The sequence below is a fragment of the Eulemur rufifrons genome, chromosome 7 (genome assembly GCF_041146395.1).
Source record: "Eulemur rufifrons isolate Redbay chromosome 7, OSU_ERuf_1, whole genome shotgun sequence".
Lineage (NCBI taxonomy): Eukaryota > Metazoa > Chordata > Mammalia > Primates > Lemuridae > Eulemur > Eulemur rufifrons.
This window is the reverse complement of record NC_090989.1, coordinates 237,929,660-237,951,533: the sequence shown is the minus strand read 5'-3', so window position 1 is coordinate 237,951,533 and position 21,874 is coordinate 237,929,660. Positions and strand designations below refer to the sequence as shown.

Sequence of the window (21,874 nt, the reverse complement as noted above, 5' to 3'; positions counted from 1 at the left end):
AAAGGTTCACACTGACCTCAGATGCTTTTGTATCTGCAAATATCTTGATTCTAAGGATTCATTGTTTCTCTGTAGTTTTGTAAACTACCTCATCTATCCTACCCTACCAAAATCTTTTTACTTCCTAATTTTTTATAATTATCAAAGGATTATGGCATTTGGGTATTCCTTGATGTATTTTTATGGAACTGAGCCCCTGATTAGGCTGTCTGCAAATGCTGCAGCACATTGATTATTTTAGTTGGTACAAGCACAAGTGTCATCCAGAGCAGTTGCTCTCTTTTGCTTCAGAGGGTGAAGCTTTTAGGTAGTATTTAGTTATGGGGGATATTCATGCCACTGTTTCAAGTGCTTTAAACATGTTTCCTATTCAAACCTTATGTTAGGAGGTCTGTTCTTTCCCCGCAACCGTTGTTCACACAACACTTAATGATGTCTTCAGTGTGCAAGCTTTCTCCCTCAATGTAGGTGATTGATTTTGGGGGGAGAGGGTATAGTAGTTATTATTATTTTTTGTCACGTGCTCTGATGTGGTGTTCCTGTGAGTAAACATTACAACATTTAGTACCCACAATACTTTGGCAAAAAATAGACTAACCAAAAACTGAAGGCATGCCTGCATGTCTTATTTACAACTTTTTTCTTTTTTTTTTTTTTTTTTTGAGACAGAGTCTCGCTCTGTTTCCCGGGCTAGAGTGAGTGCCGTGGCGTCAGCCTAGTTCACAGCAACCTCAAACTCCTGGGCTTAAGCGATCCTCCTGCCTCAGCCTCCCGAGTAGCTGGGACTACAGGCATGCGCCACCATGCCTGGCTAATTTTTTCTATATATATTTTAGTTTGCCAGATAATTTCTTTCTATTTTTAGTAGAGATGAGGTCTCGCTCTTGCTCAGGCTGGTCTCGAACTCCTGGCCTCGAGCGATCCACCCGCCTCGGCCTCCCAGAGTGCTAGGATTACAGGCGTGAGCCACCGCACCCGGCCATCATTTACAACTTGGACCATAATCTTGTCCCCTGAAATCTTCAGGCTGTTCTGGCTGAGGCTTCTATATGTTGAAATGCCCACCAGCCAAGATTGCCAGGACCATCTAGAGAAGGTGTAGTTAATTGTAAATACAAAGTAACATGTACAAGTCTAACATAGAAATGACAACATAATTTTTTTCTTCCCCCATTTGAATCTGTAAAGATTGGAAAGTGCATTTTTAATTAATTACTCCATGAGCTGTTAACCCAATCAGGTCCAAGTTTTTTAAGGGAATAAGCAATAGATGTCTCCAAAAGGAAGACTTGTAGAAGAATATGGGTGCATAATTAAATTCATTTATAAATAGGCACTAGGTTAGATTTAGTAGTTGGCATGCAAGCATCAATAATTTAATCTGAATTAAAGGCTGCTACTTTTAGGTTTGGCTAGAAGCTAGATCATCTAATAAATTGAAACAAGAAAGACAACTGTTAACTAAAAGTAAAATTTTCCACGTTCCTTAAAATTTAAATATAGGGATACAACTAGTATATTCCAAAAGTTTTCATGATCATCAGACTTTACTGCTATGGAGCACTTGGCTGTTGAAAGAGGGATGTTTCATCCCTCACAAGGATGGTAATGGAAGGAAATTAGGAGCCAGTTGAAGAGCACAAAGGTTTAAGTGTAAATGATAGGTGAATCTTAATTGTGAAGATGAATACCTTTATGAATAGAGATGAATTCATATCAGAACTTTATCTTAATAGCTACTCTTTAATCTCCTCTCCTCTGTCCCCCCCAAAAAAATGTTAATGGAAGCACAGTAGAGTAATATTTCATCTTTGTGTGTGTGTGTGTGTGTGTGTGTGTTTTGGTGAACTTTTTATTGTCTTTCCATCAAATTACGTATGTGAGTCAAGGGAAAACAGGCAGTTTAGATTATAATATAATTTTTCACAAAGGGAAGGCTGAGTTGAAAATTATTGTTAATTTTACTTTTTCTCTATTCATTTCTTTATAGTGAGTCAAAAAATTTCCTCCTTTAACTTCACATAAAAAATAAAACTTTACACAATAAAGTAGAGATGGCAGGTTTCACAAGGGAAAAATGTTGCTGTCAACTTTTTTCCTCAGGAATATGGAAATTTGGGTGGATTATCTGTTCAGAAGAGGTTTCCTTTATTAATTCTTTCTCCTTTTTTCACTTAAGACATCTGTTAACATTTCATACAGCCCAACAGATGTTGCAAAGCAAGTCCCATACTTTGTTCTAAAAAAAAAATGACATTTCCTCAATCAGTTCGCCCACCTTTGTGACTGAGTCCAGCTTGCTGCTTTTGCATAATTTGCATATATTAAGTTATATACCTTAACACTATATGAATTTGTAGCTTCTGCAGTTTTATATGGTAAAGTCTAATATGGTTAGAAACTAGTTTACATCTTGCTCTAGAGTTGAGAGAGCAAAACATTTTAAAAATCTCCTTTGAGAGTGGCAACCTGATTCCACATATAAGACTAAATAGTCAGTTATTAGCCTTTTTTTTTCCTATAAAATAAGTGAATTACAAAAGCTTGAGTTGTTTTGCTATAAGGAAGTGCTGATTGTCATGCGATGTGGAGCGTCATTTTTATTTATTTTGGCAAGAACAGGGACAGTTTTGTCTTGATAAGCCATTAGATGAATACCAGCATGTGTCACATGAAAAACCACTGATCTTTAACCCAGCTCTGTACTTAACCAAGCCTTGAAAATGAATAGTGAATAAAAGAAGAGCAAAGGCCAGTTTACTGTCATTACAGATTATAGAATCTGTTAACAGTTGCTGAACTGAACCCAGGGAATTACAGGTATTGTTCTATGAACCAGCAGAATTCCTGGAGATGCTTGTTAAATTGTGTACATAAACTATACATTTATTTTATATTTGCTTAGGACTTACATTATTGGAAACAGCTAGAAAAAATAAAAATCCGTGAGTACTTTCTCAGTGCAGTAAATGTATGCCTTTATCACAAATACCATACATCTTTACATAGAACTGTCTCAATGAGGTTTTTCTGCCCCCAGTTACAGAACTTATTTTAAGAAAACAATGTGCTTTTAATGAAATTATTAAGTATTAAAAAGAGAAAGTATGCAATATCCCCCCCCCCAAAAAAAGAAAAAACAAAACAAAAACTACTCCACAAACATACATGCAGAACAAAATCCTTTGCTCGCTTGTTTCTTCAGGTATTCACTGTGGCTGATTTTTGCACCAACATGTGATGTTTTTGGAAAGTGGAGGGAAAAATCTAAAACCATCTCAGTACCCAAATATTGAAAAGATCAGTAACATTTTAAACAGTCGGTTGTGGGAATTATTGCTTACAGAGCTAACAAGAAAGAACACACTTTCTTTCTCTGCTGGTGGAATTGCATTGTGCCTCCCCATAGTCTTGTTATCCCACACTAACTGAAATGCAAATTCTTTGTAACTAATTGGATCTCATTGAGGGTACATGCACAGTGTGCAGATATATGCAAAAAGATTTTAAGAAGTAAAATTTTCCTGTAATTACAACTTTTAATTACTATCTAAAACATTGGCATCTATAGTATAGGTTTAGCATACATATGTCTGACTCTTTTACAGATTACTCAAAAACATGAGTTATGAAATGCTTAATAAAGTGTCAGCTCAAAGGTTACAGGGAAAATGTTTAATTACAGCCATCTATAAATTGGATTTTATTATAGTCCGGAGGGAAAATAAAGGTTTTTTTTTGAGTTTAGGATTTAGTATCTTAGAGCCAGTATACTAAAGGCATGTTAATAGTGCAGTACTTCTCTTGAATCATTTTAAATGTTAAAACATCATCAGCATCACAAATCACTTTCAAAAGCTTTTGTATTCTTTTCCTTCAGATATCCAACCTATTTTACCATTGTAAAAGGCTTTTGAGTTTCTTACTATGTGTAAATGTATTTTTGCTATGTCTTGTGGGAAGGGGAAGGTATTTACATTCTCAGGATGTTCTCAATAACCTGGGTGCCATTAGACCTAGTTTGGTGGACTTCGTAATTTCCATGGTCCATCTCTCACTGGGAAAGCCAACACATGGCCTTTAAGTACTTGTGATTCTTTAACCTAAAATACGTGGGATCAGCAGCAAAATGAGTACTGTGGAAGTAATGCCTGCCCTCATACCCATTGTTTTAAATAACATTCATACAAATGATTCCAGAGAGTTATTTCATAATCTGCAGACTATGTAGCTAATGAAAAAACTCAGACGACATCTTTGTGTCTTGTAGGTGTATTTTTTGTACCTATGTCTTTAAAACGATACAGGTGTCTCACTTGCTAGATAGAAAATTTCCCTAAGATGAAGGGCTCAACACGCAGTTATTAACATGTGGAAGCGAGTGGCAAGTTTAGATCATGTATTTTGGGGATTTCTAGAGAAGTCAAATTTGTCTTTTAAAAATTTTATTTAAAAATGAGTGTTAGAAACTTAAAATCTGCAAAGCACAGTATGTGTATGTTTGAGGTTTTTGTTTTATTTATTATTAAGTCTTTGGATTATTGTTTCTTATTATAACAAAGCTTGTCTTTGTAAACTAGTCTTACAAACCAGGTAAGATTTTGTTCAATCAAATCCATTTAGCAGGTATAGTATCCTATGATATATTTGTTGAGAAAAAAATTTTTTTAAACCTTAGGAAGATATCCTGGTGCTTTTAAGGCTTGTGCTGTGGCAGTAATATGTAGGTAATAGTTACATTGCAGACCTGTGTCAGCTAGAGCAATCTCAGACCTTGATAGTTGAAAGAGCTCAGTTTGCCCATACTGGGTAGCATTTTGTTAGAAGACTGCTGGCTGGGCAGACCAGATTTGGATGTATTAGCTAGTCAGCCTAATAACCCTGTACAGACTGTATTGATTTTCTAGGAGAGAGTTTATGAACTAAATAAACTTGGGGTTGGTGTCTTAATAAACTGCTTCTCTCAGTCTGTCACATTTAGTTACAGAGCTGTGCAGTTTAGGGGGAAAAAAGGCTAATTCTGTTACAGATTGTTCACAGCAGGGTCTCCAAATTAGCCCTTTGTTTTGTAATGCCACCTTGCTTGGGCTCGATTTGAGCACATTTCTCAGTTTTGCCCTAATGAGTTGCAACACTGATAATGTGGCTGATGATCTTTCATTGATTTCACTATCACTTGCTTGTCTGGTAATTGATCCGTTGCTGAGCCTCTAGTTAATTATATCGGCTTTGACATGGCCCGGTCCACGGGGAATTTCAAGTCTTGCAGAATAACAGTTTTAATAAAAGAGTCTATTACTGCAGGTGCTTGCTGCTGCATGCCAGTTGATTTTTGTGTTGTTTGTGCATGTGTGTGTGCGTGTGTGTGTGTGCGTGAGAGAGAGAGAGGGGGTAGGATACCTGAGAAAGAAGAGGACCACAGGACTGAAAGAAAAAAGGCGTGGGGGCTAGAAAAGGAGGAAGAGGGAGTGAACGAGAGGGAGGAAGGAAGAGGCGAGAGAGACTGAGAGAGGTGAGAGAGAACACGCAGGCAAAGCGATACAACAGAGCCTGAGTGGAACGAGGAGGCAGCTTGCTATTGACAGTGTCCTTAAGCCTCCCACAAATAACAGCCATTAGTGGGAAGGTCAGAAGCTGAGCAGGCAGCTTGACTGAGGCACTGAGTGCCACTTCAGAAATCAAGAGGCTAGCAAATTTTAGAGGGAGTTTAAGTGGGTAATAGCTGGCAGTAAAGGTACAGTCACCGTTGACAATTGACTCATAGGGGCTTTTCCTGCCTTCCCCCCTCAAGAATATTTTTATTGACCAAAGGTGGACTTAATATATTTTAAGGCAACAATTCTTTGGGTTCTTGTTTGTTTCCTCACAGATATTGAATTTGCTTCTTTTGAGACTTTTTTGTGCTTAATGGTGGTGAACTGGAGGGAAGTTTAACAGAAAAGCTTTCAGGAGATGTCGGTTCTAGAGGGGAAGGCACATTTGTGTCAACATAGTGTACGTTTTCTCATCTTTTCTCATTGTCCACTAATGACACAGAGCTGCCATTGAAGCTCTTTTCTGTTTCTTTTGTTGTTTCAGAGAGTAAGGTTTATTGTTATTCTTGAGTTAAGAAGGAGCAAGGAGAGTGGTACATTTGTCCTCGATATTTGTAGGTAGTTGAAGATTAATGTTCCTTACATTTTAAGTTTAGGAAGGATGGCTTTTTCCTGCTGACTACTTTTATGAGATGGCATGAATTTAGCTTTCCATTTTGAAGTTGCTGCTTATGTACAGTGCATTTTCTTCATTTCTGCTTTTCCATAAATAAGGTAGATTAATACTATCTAATAAATAGATGTTTTGTTTTAAAACTGGTTTAATTAAAAATACAACATGCTATCAAGGCAATATTTCATCAGGCAGGAAAATGTTACAGAATTTTCCGTACAGATCTTGAATGAAAAATGGAGTTTTTATATTCATTACTTTTTGCCTGAAATGGGACAGGCTTTTTTTCTTCATCTTTTTCTTTTTTTATGATTTGAAAGGATATTGCAGATGCTTCATCCAGGAACTTTAACAAAGGATATTTTTTCCACTTTTGAACTTTAAGAAAAGGTATACATTTCTCTTTTGCCATTAAGTTTCTCTTTACTTAACATCCAGTTTGGTAATTAATAGCCCAAGGTACTAGATATTAAATGATATGTATTTAATTTGCAAATGTTTATGATGAATCTTCTATGTTATAAAAACTGCTAGGTTTACTTATTTACTCTTAGAGTATAAGGTCATATCTCTGTGTATATTATTTTCTCTAGGAGTTTATATGTGGTTATAAATAGACCAGCGCATACTGTATGACTTTTAGGAGCTAACATTTAGATCACAACTGAGCCAACTTTACTTACAGCTGAATATTTTATTTTCTTCCAGTGTAATTAAAAAATATTTAAGTATCTCAGTTTTACAAATGTTAAAGCAAAGACTGGCGTCAGCTCTTGCATGTTCTGTCAGAAAGCATTGTTGAGAAAAATTCCCGGGCAAAGGCCCTAGCTTCTCCTTGCCCTGTGCACGGTGATTGTGGTGCCGCTTGGAGTGTGCGTAAGTGTGTATCTCTCTGTGTATCTGGAGAGGAGTGAGTGCAGGGTGTCGTTTGGTGCCTGACAGTGGAACAGTGCAGTTGACTCCTAGCTCTGCTATCCAATGACATGCAGTGGCTGAGAGTTTGAAGCTGATGGTTGGGTCTCCAGTGCTCCTGCACACCTGACAGGCAGCTGTTAAACTGAGCAAAGGCAAGCTTTGGGAGTCACAATCTATGCATAAATGATAGGGATATCTGTGCAGAAGGTGTGAAAGAAGCTCTGACCCCCTCCCTCCCCCAAATCTCCCCCTTCCCAAATGAAATGCACAGTTCAGCCAGCTTCTTAACTACACTACACTCTTGCTACTGGCTGCCAAGAGGCTCAAAAAATCCACCTTCACTTTTCAGTCAGAAGAGGCAGAAGTGGATGTGAGAGAAAGAGAGACACAGAGAGACAGAGAGCCAAAGAGGGCAAGAGACTTGACTTTAAGAGACTCCTGTACTGACAACTCCATGCAGTTCGGAACCAGAACGACTACGGCTGAACCAGGGTTCATGGGGACATGGCAAAACGCTGAGACTAACCTCTTATTCAGAATGTCCCAACAGGTAAGTTTGTTTCTTTCTTTCTTTCTTTTTTTTTTTTTTTAACTTGAATTGTTATGTGCACTTTTGTTTCTGGTATTTTTCTTTCTAAATATTTTTAAAAATGTGATCACTTCATAGTTAGGCTCTGTTTTGTCATAGCTGTTATTGGAATGTGCAGGGTTACTTCATGGTTTCCCTAAGGGCTTCTAAAAAGAAAAAGGGGAAAGGATACTATACTAAAGTAAAAGAAAGCAAAGGCATTCGTTGCAAAGTTTCACAGTGCAGCCTGGGTCTTGGGAAGTCTTAATTTATTTATTTTCTGTAAAAAAAAAAAAAAGCCACCACCCAACAAATGTTTCTTTCTATCAATATGAATCACTTCGTCAAAGTGTCTGCAATCTCGGGGTAGGTTCTGCAACCTAACAGTCATAAAATCTAGGGGCCCTTCACAACTGCCCGACTGGCTTCTTGTGGCTGGAAGCAGCTTGATTTCAGACCTGAAGGGAGCGAGGAGGCTGTGTAGGCTTCGCGGCCAGCGCCGAGGGTCGCTAGAGGAGTCGGCGTGCGCGGCGGGCTGTGCCGCCTCGGTCCGCTCCTCCGCGCCTCCCCGCCGCCGGGCCGCCTCCGCGCTCGCCCCGCGCTCCCTTGGCCGCTCCGGCTGCAGCTCTGGCACGCCCGCTCCCCGCCCGCCCGCTCGCTCGCCCGCCCGCTCGCCCGCCGGCGCACTCACTCGGGCGCAGCCTCGGCATCTTCCCCAGAGCCGCTCCTCCGTCCCGGCCGCGCTGGAGGCGGCTCGGCTTGCTGGCTCTGTCGGGAAAGCCGACGTGGTAGCGCCAGGCCAGCGGTAACTGATAATTAATCACCGTGGCCGGCGGCTCGTACCATGCGCTCGGTGATACGCGCCCTGCGTGCGGCTCCTCTTGCACAATTGCTGGCTCTGCGGCTCCGCGGGGGAGCGAGGGTGAAAAGAAGCGAAGGGGAAACAACCCAGAAACTTTCATCTTGGACTGTGCTCAAGTGAGGGAGGGAAGTTCCTTGGTGCCTCCCTCCTAGAGACGTCTTGCTTTTCAAAAGCCTACACCAAACCCACACAAAGCAGGAGTTAGTTTGATATTATCATCCACACAGCACGAAAGTAGTACTGACAGATACACTTGGATTTTAAGTTGATGGTGGTTAAAAAATTAATATTTGTTGCACTCATTTAAAAAATACTGCAGCTCCTTTCTTTCAAAAAACCTTTTTGTTTGAAAGAGTTCACGAAAATTGATTACTTTGAGTTAGATTTTAATAGTTGTTGATAATGAAGGAAAGAAAACAATTTGCCAGGCAATAAACTGCTACAAGTTTAGAAATACATTTGCAAAAAATAGTACATACAGCCAGGGTTTTGTAGCATTTAGCTAACAAACAGTTTTATGACACAGTTCTAGATCTGATAAATGCATTTGAATAAGGTGTATTTTGACATATCCTGTAGAGGGACCCTGATTACTGCTGATACAGTAAGCTAGGATTTAAATGCAATCAACACAAACCCAGTAAGCAGCTCTTTATGTGCAGTTTCCCATTCTTGCAAGTGGAAAGTTCATTTCCACACAGAGATGCTCCTTGTCACTGCAGAATGCTTTGAGAGGTGTTTTTCTGTGACATAACCCTGCCTGGGCGGCTCTCTCATGGTTGGAACAGAGTGTGTTTCACTAGCCTTAGTACCAAATAACTTGTGCCACACTTTTAAAATTGGATGTCACCTTCAGGGTTTTCCTTGAGTTAGTGGAGGTCGTGTGTGTGTGTGTGTGTGTGTGTGTGAGAGAGAGAGAGAGAGAAAGAGAGAGAGAAGGGGAGATTGGTTTAGGGATTGGTTTAGGTCTCCCTCTAGCTAGAAAAGAGTTAATAAAACCAGATAGAGATAATGATCAATTGATAAATGGCTATTGAACCACATAGATGGTGTTAGATTGCTTCTTTGGCACCAGCCCATTTCCAAGTAGATTTGAATCTAAGGAGACTTTAAGTCGTGGAAAACATTTTAGCTAAAAAACAAATAAATAATATAAATGATGGATCAGAATTAGGAAAATGATTTGAAACCACTCAGAGAGAGAAACTTGTACAACTAAGCTGTTGTATCTTTGATCCAGCTGTTTGTGTGGGTATATAAAGATCTATTTTGCATGTATCCATGTACATGTATATCTAATAGTGAACATCAGTGTCTGTATGAAGAGAAATTTAGAGAAGCAATTCTGCTTAATGGATGCTATGTAAAACTATATGATAATAATTATACTATTAAACAGTAGTACAACAAAGAGAGAAAAATAACAATTTTTAAAAAGTTGTGATTTAACTATATTTTACAATATGTTTTCTTTATTTTTTTGGTTTTGATGTAGTTAGCAATCACCCCTACCCTCCCCCCTCCTTTTTTTCTGTCACTGTCACTAAATGTTTACCTCCCATGCGTTTTTGGAGAGCATGTGAAAGTGGGTATGAGCTTACTTTTTTTTCTCTTCAAGGTGGTATTTTAGTTTGTATAAATATTGTCTAAATGTAAGTTTAAACTATGTGTATAAAAGTATGTGCTGTACATGTTTAATATGTTTTCCTTACCTATAGTTCATCACCAATGCTGATTCCTTGCACATGTGTGTGTTTGTGTCTGTATGTGAAAGAGAAAGAGAGGCAGGGAGAAACTTCTTGAAATGATATCTCTGATATCCCTTGAAGCCAACAGTTTCAAGGGATATTAGTTTCAGTATACACATTAAGTCAGCTTTTGTTACAGGTAAAAGTTTGTCCAGTTTAATCAAGTATGCAGAATTCTGTATATCTCATTTCTAAGGCATAAAGAGGTTCTTTTAGATGGTGATTATTTTAACTTCTAAGTAAAGTTTACTCAGTTCATGAAATGAGTAAAGTTAATTGGGCATATTTTTCCTTCAAAGTTTCTTAAATAATATAAAAACTAATATTTCTCTGATAATTTCTTTAGTTATTAGAAAAGTCTGACTAGTAGGGCTACTATAAAAGATTTCAAAACTGAGTTATAGAGAATCCACCCATGGGTATTTAGCTATAGAAAAACTTGTGGGAAATGTCTCATGAATACTGAAATTTAATAATCTAGTTTTATGTCTTCTATAGGTAAACTAGGAAGTAGGGATATAAAAATCCTCATCTTTTGTTTCATATGAGCAAAGTTGGATCTTCTTAAACGTAAATCTTTCATTCTGTCTAATACTAACAAAAAGACATTACAATCCAAAGCAAATTTAGATTTAGTGGGAATAAGTATGTTCCCCTAAAGTTTGAGATAAGACTATTTGACTGCATTTTCCTGCCTCTTCCCCCACCCCATATTTAAGTATGATTCTCTCAAAAGGGATCATTTCTTTGTATATAGTCATATATTCTGAGAACCTTAAAGGGTATGACTCTTGACTTTTGTAAAGAGAGTCCTTCTTTGGGTCAGTTTGATCAGTGACAGATGGAGAATGAGCCTTATTTTGCCTATTTTAGTGTTATGAGGTATTATTGTTAAAAGCAAGAATTAAGGCCTGCTTTTGGAAGTTTTTTTTAAATCACATTTTAAAAGATGATTTTTCTATTTTTATAAATATTTTGTGCATTTGAGAGAACAGTGAATAAAATTATTATAGCTACCTCAAGAGATGGAATAGTCTAATCTATTTTAAAATCTTTCTAGAAACGAAACCATACAGGTAAATGGCTATCGCCCACATTTCACGCATTACTAGAGGCATTTACCTTTTATTATTGGTGAGGTTTCAAATAAAATGTAGACCCCTTAATAAGGTCTCTTTTCAGACTTGAGTGAAATACTAAGTTAGAATTATAAATGACTCTGTGCATCATTATGTAGTAATTTAGGATTCACCCAATGATGTAACAAAATTAACAACATAATTTCATTGTGAAACTGTGTCTTATTAAAGAACAACTGTCTGACATTCTCTTACAGTTGCTTTATTTAACTTCATGCAAATATTATTAGTAGTGACATTTTTCTATTGTGCATTAGATTCTCTCATTAGCATGATGTGTTAGTTATCACCAGAGAAATCATTTCCTAGATAGGTGAGGGGCAAACCAAGAAAGCTAAAAATTAAATCAACGATTTACGTTAATACCAGAGCATCTGCTCGCCAGAGATATGACAGAGTAAAGCAAACTTTCTTACTAATATAAAAATCTTACACCTTTCAGAGAAATGATAAATAAAATATATTATAAGAAATATATAATAACATTGCTGGAATCCATTTAAATGTCTGCTCTATATGAATTTTGTTTGAAAAGTCTTTTCATTCTTTATGTTCATACAAGCAAACAGTTTCAGTTTGTGGAATCTATATTTTAAAATGGAAATGGTTTTGTCTGGCTTCTCCCCCACAAATAATTTGAATATTTATCCACTAAAAATTTAAAAGGCACATATACGGTATTTCTTATGAATTTAGATGCCTAATTGTATATTGTGGTTTGGCTCTTCTTTATAATTCATACAACACATTTTTACTCTCAACCCTATCTCAGATAGACATCCTTTTAACATAGGATGTGTATTCTTATTTAATCAAAGCCCTGAGTAAAGCAGTTGATAGTTAATGGTCTTTGAAAATGACTTTCATTGCCAGGCATTATCCATCCCCAGTTTTCTTTCTGCACTTTTTTCTTCTCCCTCTTTACTCCTCTCCTTATAATTAATATGTTTTGGTAATCATGTCTTCCTAAAAAGATTAAATTAACTAAACTTACGGTCTTGAGGCTAAAATAAAAATATTAAGAGGTATGCAATTTTAGCCTGTTGAATTACTAGGCTATTATGTTCAGTTTAGGCCTCCTTGTACTTTGAGTGATAATATGTTTTATTTTGAAGTTTCAACAATAGACATATATTCAAATATAATTGTTAACATCCTTTCTGATAATGTAACACTAAAATAGGAATATTTGGGTATTTGTTAAAGTACAAACTGTAACATAGAGACAGATGCTTGTGTTTTGGCCTATATTTGAAGGTCTATGGATAATATGCAGACTTCACTTAACAGGTAATGTCTAATTTGTAATGCAATAGGAAAGTAGTGGTTTATATAGAAAATATACTTTGTACATGTAAATGTTGATGCAAATAAAGCATGCACAAACATATTCTCAGGTGTGTATGTGGTATGTGTTAAAAGTCTATATAAAAATTTCAGGTTTATTTTCAACATGATTCATTTAAATAAATTTGAACATAGTAGGTGATCATTTTGAAATTATTTAGTTTTCTCACCTTTCTGTATTCTGCAAACTGGTCCATTGTATTTGTATAATTTGTAAAGCCTTTTGCTAAGGTGAGTCAAGTAACTGCAGTTGAAAAATAAATCCCTAAAGGTGCAGATATCTTATCTATAATTGTAGGTGTTTTTTTATAATTATGTTTATGAGTGTATCTTCACTTTCACTGATAAATCCAATTATTCATGCATAGCTTTATGGAAATCTGATTAATGCAGTGACAGGACAGATTTGGGCTACCACAGCAGCACATCCTCCCACTCCTGTGTCAGGGTTAAGAGCTTCGGCAAATCCTCCCTAACTAATTAGATGCTGAGTAAGGCAGCTCTGAGAAGTTGGGGCAAAAGTGAATGGGTCACAGCCAAGGCAGGATTGCAAGGACTCCAGTGATAGTGAAAGCATTCAAGTTTGCCAGGTCGTTGTGACACAGGGAGCTGATTCCAAAGGAACAGTGCGTTACAGATAGTAAGCTGGCTGGCGTCATCCTCTTCAATGGAAAACAAAAGTCCTATTGCTTCTCTCTCTCTACCTTATATGCATGACACATACTCATTTAAAGAAAGTTACATTGGGCATTTGCCCTCATCTATCGGCAAAGCTTTTGAGAGGATTTTCCTTATAAACATGGATAGCTAATGATTCTGTACAGCCAAGAGGTATTTTGTGAACTTGGCACTCTAGATTAAAACATATATTAAAAGGAAAGAGGAAAAGAAATCGAATTTTCTTTTACCTTGTGTCCATAATGTGAACCATAGAGTTCGAGTTGATCTAGGAATTAATTCCTTTCCCCCCACAGAATACTGTTAAGAGAACTTTGTAGTAGTTGGGAAAACAAGAGTGAATCGTGGGCTGACTTTTCCAGTGAGAGACATTTTCTCTGGGATTCCTTGCTTGTTATTGTTGAAGGAACATGGAATATAGTGTTTCCAAGATTTCCCTTCACGTGAGGTTTGGATCCTGGTTTGTTATGTGTGTAGAAAGAATTTTTCACTATGTGAAAATCCTCTTGTACCTTTGGTGGTATGTTTTTGTGGTATGTTTGTGTGCTGCTCAATGACCACCTTTCTCTAGGCCTTGGTCAGATTGTTTGGGGGTCCTAGGAAGTGATTGATTTTGCCCCTGACTGCAAAGTTGTTGCCATTTTTATTTCCAGAAAAGCAGCTGGCTCCCACATTTTGCTAGGTGATCCTCATCTCCTGAAGGACAGGGGAGAGGGGGAGGAAGGAAGTCAAAGACCCTTTCCAGAAATTTTGACATCTATTTTTTAGCTTTAGAGAAATAAAGGAAAAGAGATGTAATTCAGGAATAACAGCCTTTATATCCTGACATATAAGCAAAACATTGTGTAACAGGAATTTTTTCCTTTGAGAAAAACTAATAAACCTATAGGAAAAATTAGAAAAAACAATTCTGAGCAACTCAAGCTCTAAGAAGTTTTAGTATTTGCAGATGACATCCCAAAAATTATGCCTGAGGCTGTGACATCACCAGGGTACCTACATTTCTTTATAGAGCATGGCCTGTTCTGCCATCTCCCTCCCCAGGTTTAAAAGAAAGTTTAGAGACTAGGAAAAATAAAAGTATTGATTCTTTTTTAATTTGTACATTCCCTGTAGGAAGCCTTGCAAATTTCACAGTGTACATTCAAACCCTCAGGTGAAAAATTTATGACTGGTGTTCATTTGGGTGAAGACAGTGTGCGGTGTCATTCTGTTCAAATGCTGTATATAGCATTTCATGCCACAAAGTGCAGAGATCAGGAGAAGAGAGGAATCACTGTATCTTTTCTTCTTTCACAGACCTTTCCTTGATGGAAATGCTTTTGGAAAAACAGTGCATTACTCAAACTGGCTAGTTTAGAAATCAGATTCTCAGCTTATTAATCATCGTTCCAATTAAAAAAAAGAATTGATCCTTTAACAACAAAATAATATCCTTTTGTTTTTCTTTAATTAAGCCCATCAGTTTTTCATTTCTTTCTATAAAGAAAATGAAAATAATCTTGAACAGCAGGAAGTCACTCATTGAAACAACTGATTCTCTTGAGCATATCTGACATCTTATTTACTCAGTACTTTTGAACTGTAATGTTATTTTGCTACTGTCTTTAGGGTTTCTATGTTGTTGAGGAGGGTTGGTTTATGAATCTCAGTCCTCTTTGGTTGGCAGAAATTTACTTAATGACCTAAATACAAGGTTAGCCGGTTATTTCTTCCTATTTCCTTTCTTAGAGACCTGATTTCTTTCCCACTTTATTCTCCTTTCCCCTCATCTCTCTTATTCTGAATTCCTCCTTACTTTCACTGGCTCTTGTTACCCTAATAAAAAGGAATTGAAGTGCACCTGAAACGTTAACAGTAATTGAATAAAGTACCCTTTTGCCAGCGTATCATTCTGGTAGAGGTTTGGGAAAGAGGTGCCACCCCCAGGTGTGGTCCTCTGTGAGTGCTGACAGGACTGCCCGAGTTTTGTCACAGAAGGGTTCTTTAAGGAAGGGCATGATAAAAACGTGTAACCAGGGGCCCCTGCTTATCATTCAGAGGCGCTGAAAGGCAGCTCAGTTTGATCCTTAGCCTGTAAGAAAATACTTGGCTGAAAAGAGATTTTGCTTTCATTTTTTACATCTTTTTTTTTTAAAAAAGTAATTCTTGGATTTATCATTTTGTACAGTTATATCTACATGAGAGCATTTCCTTAGAAGGAGGAAAAGATATAAAGGGCAGTGCAATAGGTTGAAGGTATGACTGTTTGAGACAAACTGCAGCTAATAAGAGTTAACTGAAACGTTTAAAAAGGGAATGGAAATGATAGCAGGGCCAATATTAATGGATGATAGGATGAAATTAAAATTTAAAGCTTGCAGTATACACATCACCTAAGGAGCATTCACTACTGTTTTGTATTTCATAAATTTCAACTCATTGTCTCACAAAGCATAGAGATTATTAAAATCGACAAGATTAAAAAATACTCTATATGGGAAAGACATAGCTTCCAGTATTATACCTGCTGTGCTTTTGTGTGACTGCCATGGATTTTTCAAATTTATTAAGGTATGTTTTAGTGGGTATTGGTTCTCTAGACAATTCTTCAGAATTCACATTCGATGATTAGAGTGCCTGAATTGGGTGTCTGGAAGGAAAAATTTTAGAACATTGAATATTTTACATGATAAAAAATAATTACCTTTAGCTGGCTTAACAACAAAACTGATATTAAAAGGAGAACCTCCATTAGCAGGATTTTAATAATGTTTTTCTTCCCTTCCACTTAAATTTAAATCAAGAAAGATTTCATTGACTTAAATCATTAGGGTGGCTATTTGGGGTGCCTAATGGCCTAATCAGGCATAGGTGAAGAAAGCTGCCTACCATGGTGCCCTCTGCCAGTGCTGGAGGGCAGTGGACGTGGTAAAGACGCCACCTGCAAGATATGGGGACTAAAAATACACTGAGCATATTCATGAGAATATCCCCTGAGTGCGAATGCCTGCAAACATCCTCTTTGTTGACCTATGTCCAAACCTAACTTGGAGTCAGCCACGTTATCTGCTGTTTTATCTAATGCTGCTTTTCTTTTATTCTTTCTTTTTTTAGGTATAAATATTAGAGTACCAGAAAGAACCAAAACCAAAGTCCTGCTCTAGACTTTGTGAAAAGACTTACTGTCTTGCTATGGAAAATACTAAAAAATGCCATAGTGCCACATGATAATGCATTTATGTGTGGTACTAGACACACAGAAAATATATACCTGCTCCATTGGTTGGTTGATGCCAATTAAATGACTTATTTCTAGTTATGTTATGGATTTTCTAATGGCTGCCTCAGATGCAATGCATATGTGGATGGCTTACCTCAAAGAGGCATACCCATACCCCATCCTAGGGATCTCATTGTAATGATGCTTCTTACACTGGTTGGCCTGTTTGCTCCCCAAGCCTAGCTTTTTGGTGAAGCTCGGTGTCATTCATGGGGAAATAGCATGATTCTTTCTTATTTTGTGAATTGCCATTTTCAACAAGTGGAAAACTACAGTTTTCTTCAAATAAGTTAGAATTAAGCTGGGATAGACATACCAAGATGAGACTCTCTGACTCAAACTTTAAATGTCTCATCATTTCCCTTCCTAGCCACTTTCCTTTGTTTTTCATGGACAACTTTGGGAAGTAATCATGGGACTGAATATATCTTAAAATATGTTTCCAGTCCTATTATCTGCTAAGCAGAGTTCATTGTGGAGAAGAATTTTTCCATTTTTACTTTATTTTTGACATTTATTATAAAGTAAGTAGGGAGGGATAGGAAGAATTTGAAGTCCAACATCTGGGAGAGCTTGTTTCAGTAGCGAGCCGGGAAGCCAGAAAACTGGCTTCATACAGGTGAGATGTGTTATGGGAATAAAGGCTGTGTGCATTTAATGAACCCCGCCTGTCAGCTTGGTTTTTCATGCACCATTGTTGTTCAAATAAGAAAAAGAGCGTGTTCACAGCCTGTGGTGAGATTAGAGTAATGAAAATGAAGTGTTAATCTGTTGATAGGAAGCACATCCCATATCCTGCATCCCTGGCCACATTCATGCTTGTGTAATATATTCCAGGTTTTCTCACGACCAGAGAAGCTTGGATGTTCATTATATCAAAAACACCCTTTTAGTAATAGTGGGTTGTTTTAACTTGTGTAAATAGTTATTTTAAATAATTTCCTAATAAACCAACTGCTCCCTGCCTCCTGAGTATGCTGATAATCCACTGCTCCTGTATGTGCCAAGTAGTTTTGTACTTTTGATCTTTTTTTAAAAAACAAATGCAGAATGCCGAAACGAGCCTCAACATAAGAGTACTTTGAGATATCCTTTTGTAGAAATCAGTGATTAATAGAAAGGAGTTATGTGAAAGCAATACCTTTCTCCCCATAGAATGCAGATTAAATAAAATTAAACATTCATTATATCATGCTTCATTTTTCATCTTAAAACGATAAAGTACAAACAAAAATAACAAAATTGAGAGGCTTCTAGAACTGCTTCACATATTTGCAGCTAGCTGCCATGATGTGAACCTGAGCAGACTAGCTGAAAGCTTTGGTCATCAGGGGAGGGAACGGACTGTTTTTTTTTCATAGAATTCCCTTCCTAATGTGGTACAGAAGGTAAATCAACATGAATGTTATGAAGTGTACTTTTCCTAGAATTCTTGTTACAATTTTTTTATCATTTTATAAGTAATAATTTGAGAGGTTTTAGTTTTTATTCCAAAGCCATACACTTAAAATAATTTTAGTCTTAGATTACAGTAAGACATTTTAAAGAAAATGATATGAACATTGGTTCCGGGCCCTTTATATGCAGACTATCCTTATAAGATCAATCTCTTTAAAGAAGTATCTTAAGAAAGGGTTTGGAAAAAAGTGTGAAAAGGATGGGGAAAGGTAAATTAATACCTGAGTTCCAGGTGTCTGTTTCTAATTGCTCAAATTTCAAACATAATGGAAATTAAGGAACAATATATCCCATAAGGAATATATTGTACTGTCGTTTAGATATAAGGCCTAAGACTACATTTATGGAGCTCATACTTATGGTATTTTCTCTGTTCTTATTCAACTAGGAGTGAAGGAATGCAGTATGATCATTATGATTTTGTGAACTATTTACTTAAAGTTGTACAAGTTGTTAAGAATCAAGAGAATTTGGGAATTAAAGTCTGATTGTGAAGTAAATTTGGCATATGTTCAAGGATTACTTTAGGTAAAAAAGGGAAGGAAAAAATGCTTCCTTTATGAAGGAAACACCTAATTAAAAAAATAATCTTTCAACCATGTGGTTCAATGATGAAACATAATTTAAAAACACTATAGTTGATCAAAATTTTACTCTAATTAGTTGGTATATGACTGATCATAACCCACTTAATACAATTTGCATGATGGCTAAGCATTTCTTTACTGGAGTAATACATCACAGCTAGCTTGTTTTTACTGTAGTTGGGTGAAATGAAAAGGTACTTTCTTCCCTCTGCTATAATAGGGTTATTTTAAATTTGTTTGTAAAATCCATTAATAGGTAGAAATGCTGTGTTGTTGGGGTTGATTGGAAATAATGAAATGTAAATATTTTCTCCTTACACTTGCTTTCAGTTAAAAGGAAAAAAGCAAATAGAAATACATGGTGACTTTGTCATAGACATCTGCTTTTAGGTAATAATCATTTTTAAAGAAATATGCCATGACTTTTTGGGTCATTTGAACCCATAATAGTGTCTATTTAATGTAAGTATAAATGTCAGATGGTGGCATACATGTGGAGTCAGTAAAGATGAATATTTACTACGATAATATTCATGCATCTTAAATGTTGACTTTTAAAATTTACCTTGAAGACATATCCTATTTTCATATTAGGGTCCATTTTCACTTAAGTACATGATAGCTCTAGAAAGGAAGTGCAGAAGTGTTAACATGTGAAGGAACAAAATCTGAGTAATAGCTTCACATGAGTATCTTTTATGGACTACAAAGGAGAATGTAGCTGATTGAAAACCAGTGTTAAAAGATTGTTGAACCACTGTATTAGAGTAGGTCATCAGTTCTGGATTTACTATTTAAAAAAATTAATTATGAAAATTAGTTTCCTTCATTTTGCACTTACATTTTATTGAACAATTACATTTTGAAATAAAATCTGCTACTCACTGTCTTACATTGTGTAAACTCATAAAATGTGTATTTTTAAATCTCTGTTCTTAAAACACTGTCTTTTTTTCCTTCCACGAACTCTGGAAACTCTCTTTGGAGTCGTATGACTCTTTAAAGATCAGGAGTTGCCAGGGTGGGTAAACTCACAACTAATGGATGCAGAGCATACTGTATGGGGAAAGGGTATGCTTGTAGCCCTGGCATTATGTGTAACCAAAATGTTTGTACCCCCATAATATTCTGAAATAAAAAAAAAAAAATCAAGAGTTACCTAAAAGGGGCCGGGCGCGGTGGCTCACGCCTGTAATCCTAGCACTCTGGGAGGCCGAGGCGGGTGGATTGCTCAAGGTCAGGAGTTCGAGACCAGCCTGAGCAAGAGCGAGACCCCGTCTCTACTAAAAATTAGAAAGAAATTATCTGGCCAACTAAAATATATATAGAAAAAATTAGCCGGGCATGGTGGCACATGCCTGTAGTCCCAGCTACTTGGGAGGCTGAGGCAGTAGGATCGCTTAAGCCCAGGAGTTTGAGGTTGCTGTGAGCTAGGCTGATGCCACGGCACTCACTGTAGCCCGGGCAACAAAGCGAGACTCTGTCTCAAAAAAAAAAAAAAAAAAAAAGAGTTGCCTAAAAGGGCCATATGGAGGTAACAAAAAAACAAGTGGAGTAAGCCTGGTGGGAACTGTGGTGGACCAGAAAGCTCATGTCTCAGCTACAATGAGGTAGCTGCTCCTTTAGCTCTAGCCAGTTGTTGCCAGGTGGGAATGCAGGCCCAGTGTTGCCAGATCCTCTTCTTCTTTTTCTTTTTAATGAGAAGCCAGAAATCCAGATTTTTATGTGAAATCTCCTGATTTTGAAATCTTGGCAACCTATTCAAATATTTTTAAAACTGTGTGGTCCAAACAAAACTCATCTGCAGGCTATATTCAGCCTCTGGCTGCCAGATAGAAACCTCTGTTTTAGATAATATTTTAATGGATGAAGATAATAGTTTCATTGCATGTGATCATTCATCTTGGGAATTCCCCACTGGGTTGAACCAAATTCTTCATTTTTTTTTTCCCTACAATTAGAAAAAATGTTTAGTAAATATATTTCTGGTGCTGATAGTTTTGATGTATAGCTTTTCTCCTTGTGACCCACATCTAAAGAAAAATCAAGTGTGGTGAGCAAAGCAAAAATAGTCAAATCATTTAAATAAAGATAGAAATGTAAGAATTTCACCTTTATAGAGAAGGAAAAGGAGATTTCTAAATTCTGAAAAGAATCCCATGATTTGTCAGTAATTGATGTAGATGAAAAGCTGAATTCAACTATAAAAAGCATTTCATCTCACCTTTAAGCACTGGATTCTTGGCTCTGAATCTTTGTGGGATTGCTATAATTTACCAGGCAATTGATTATGATGTCATGAGGACGAGATGGACCACAGGGGGAAAACTTCCCCATACTAATTCGCGCAAGGCCAATATTTTATACTTGCTTCAAGAAAACATTATTTATATTGTATAATATGAGGTTTTCAATGGTTGTCTATATTTTTTGAAGGGGCTCTTTAAAAGAAATAATCTATTCATAATTAAAATTCTCCAGGCAAATCGGATACCAACATTTTCAACAGAACAGGTAATTAATTGGTTTGAATTTCAAATTGAAGGTCATCTTGTTATTGATTTTCCTGGGAACAGGAAACAAGAACATCTTGTTAAAATGATCTGCAAATGGGGCCTAGGTGTGCCTAGGTTCTTTCTAGGGTCTTGATGGACAGCATCACTGAACAGCGTCAGAAGCCAATCAGAAGGGAGCCAGCTCTGTTGTAAACAGAGCAAGCTGTTGGTTTGCTTCCAAAACTGCAGAGAAGAACTGAACTGGAGAAAAAAACAGAGATTAACAGTTTGTGTTATAGTAAGTCAGGTATTTCAAATCAAGTGCTGGTGCAGCTTGTAACCAAGCATTTGTAAGTGTGTCAGAATGTCGTTGATGTGCCATGTTCAAGAAGTTCAGTATCAACACAGCTGTGACTTAACACTTTCAAAAACCTGTCAACTGGGAATTAGATAAAATATCTTCAATACAAGGGGAGGGAAGCACTGAAGTCAAAGGTATGGTGAAGAATGGAGGATGAAAGTATATACCCTTTTAGATGTTATTAATTTTTGTAAAATAACATTTGAGCCTTGTGTTTGATAGATAGTTTTATTCTTCCATGTGCCAG

The 21,874-nt window shown here is 36.9% G+C and overlaps 1 protein-coding gene and 1 long non-coding RNA gene across 3 annotated transcripts in view; one reads left to right on the top strand and one right to left on the bottom strand.

Annotated features, from left to right (window-relative positions):
- Nucleotides 1–7,576: 7,576 nt before the first annotated feature.
- Nucleotides 7,577–21,874, top strand: part of BNC2 (basonuclin zinc finger protein 2) — a 276,551-nt gene continuing 262,253 nt past the window's right edge. For both annotated transcript variants that reach the window (XM_069474221.1, XM_069474220.1), the window contains exon 1: nt 7,577–7,672. In XM_069474221.1, the coding sequence (XP_069330322.1) occupies nt 7,577–7,672 (96 nt within the window). The remainder of the gene's footprint in view (nt 7,673–21,874) is intronic.
- On the bottom strand, nt 7,947–8,673 carry LOC138387281 (uncharacterized). Its single transcript, XR_011233932.1, has 3 exons — nt 8,534–8,673; nt 8,382–8,458; nt 7,947–8,148 (listed from the first exon to the last, which is right to left on the bottom strand). It is a non-coding gene; the product is annotated as an uncharacterized lncRNA (long non-coding RNA).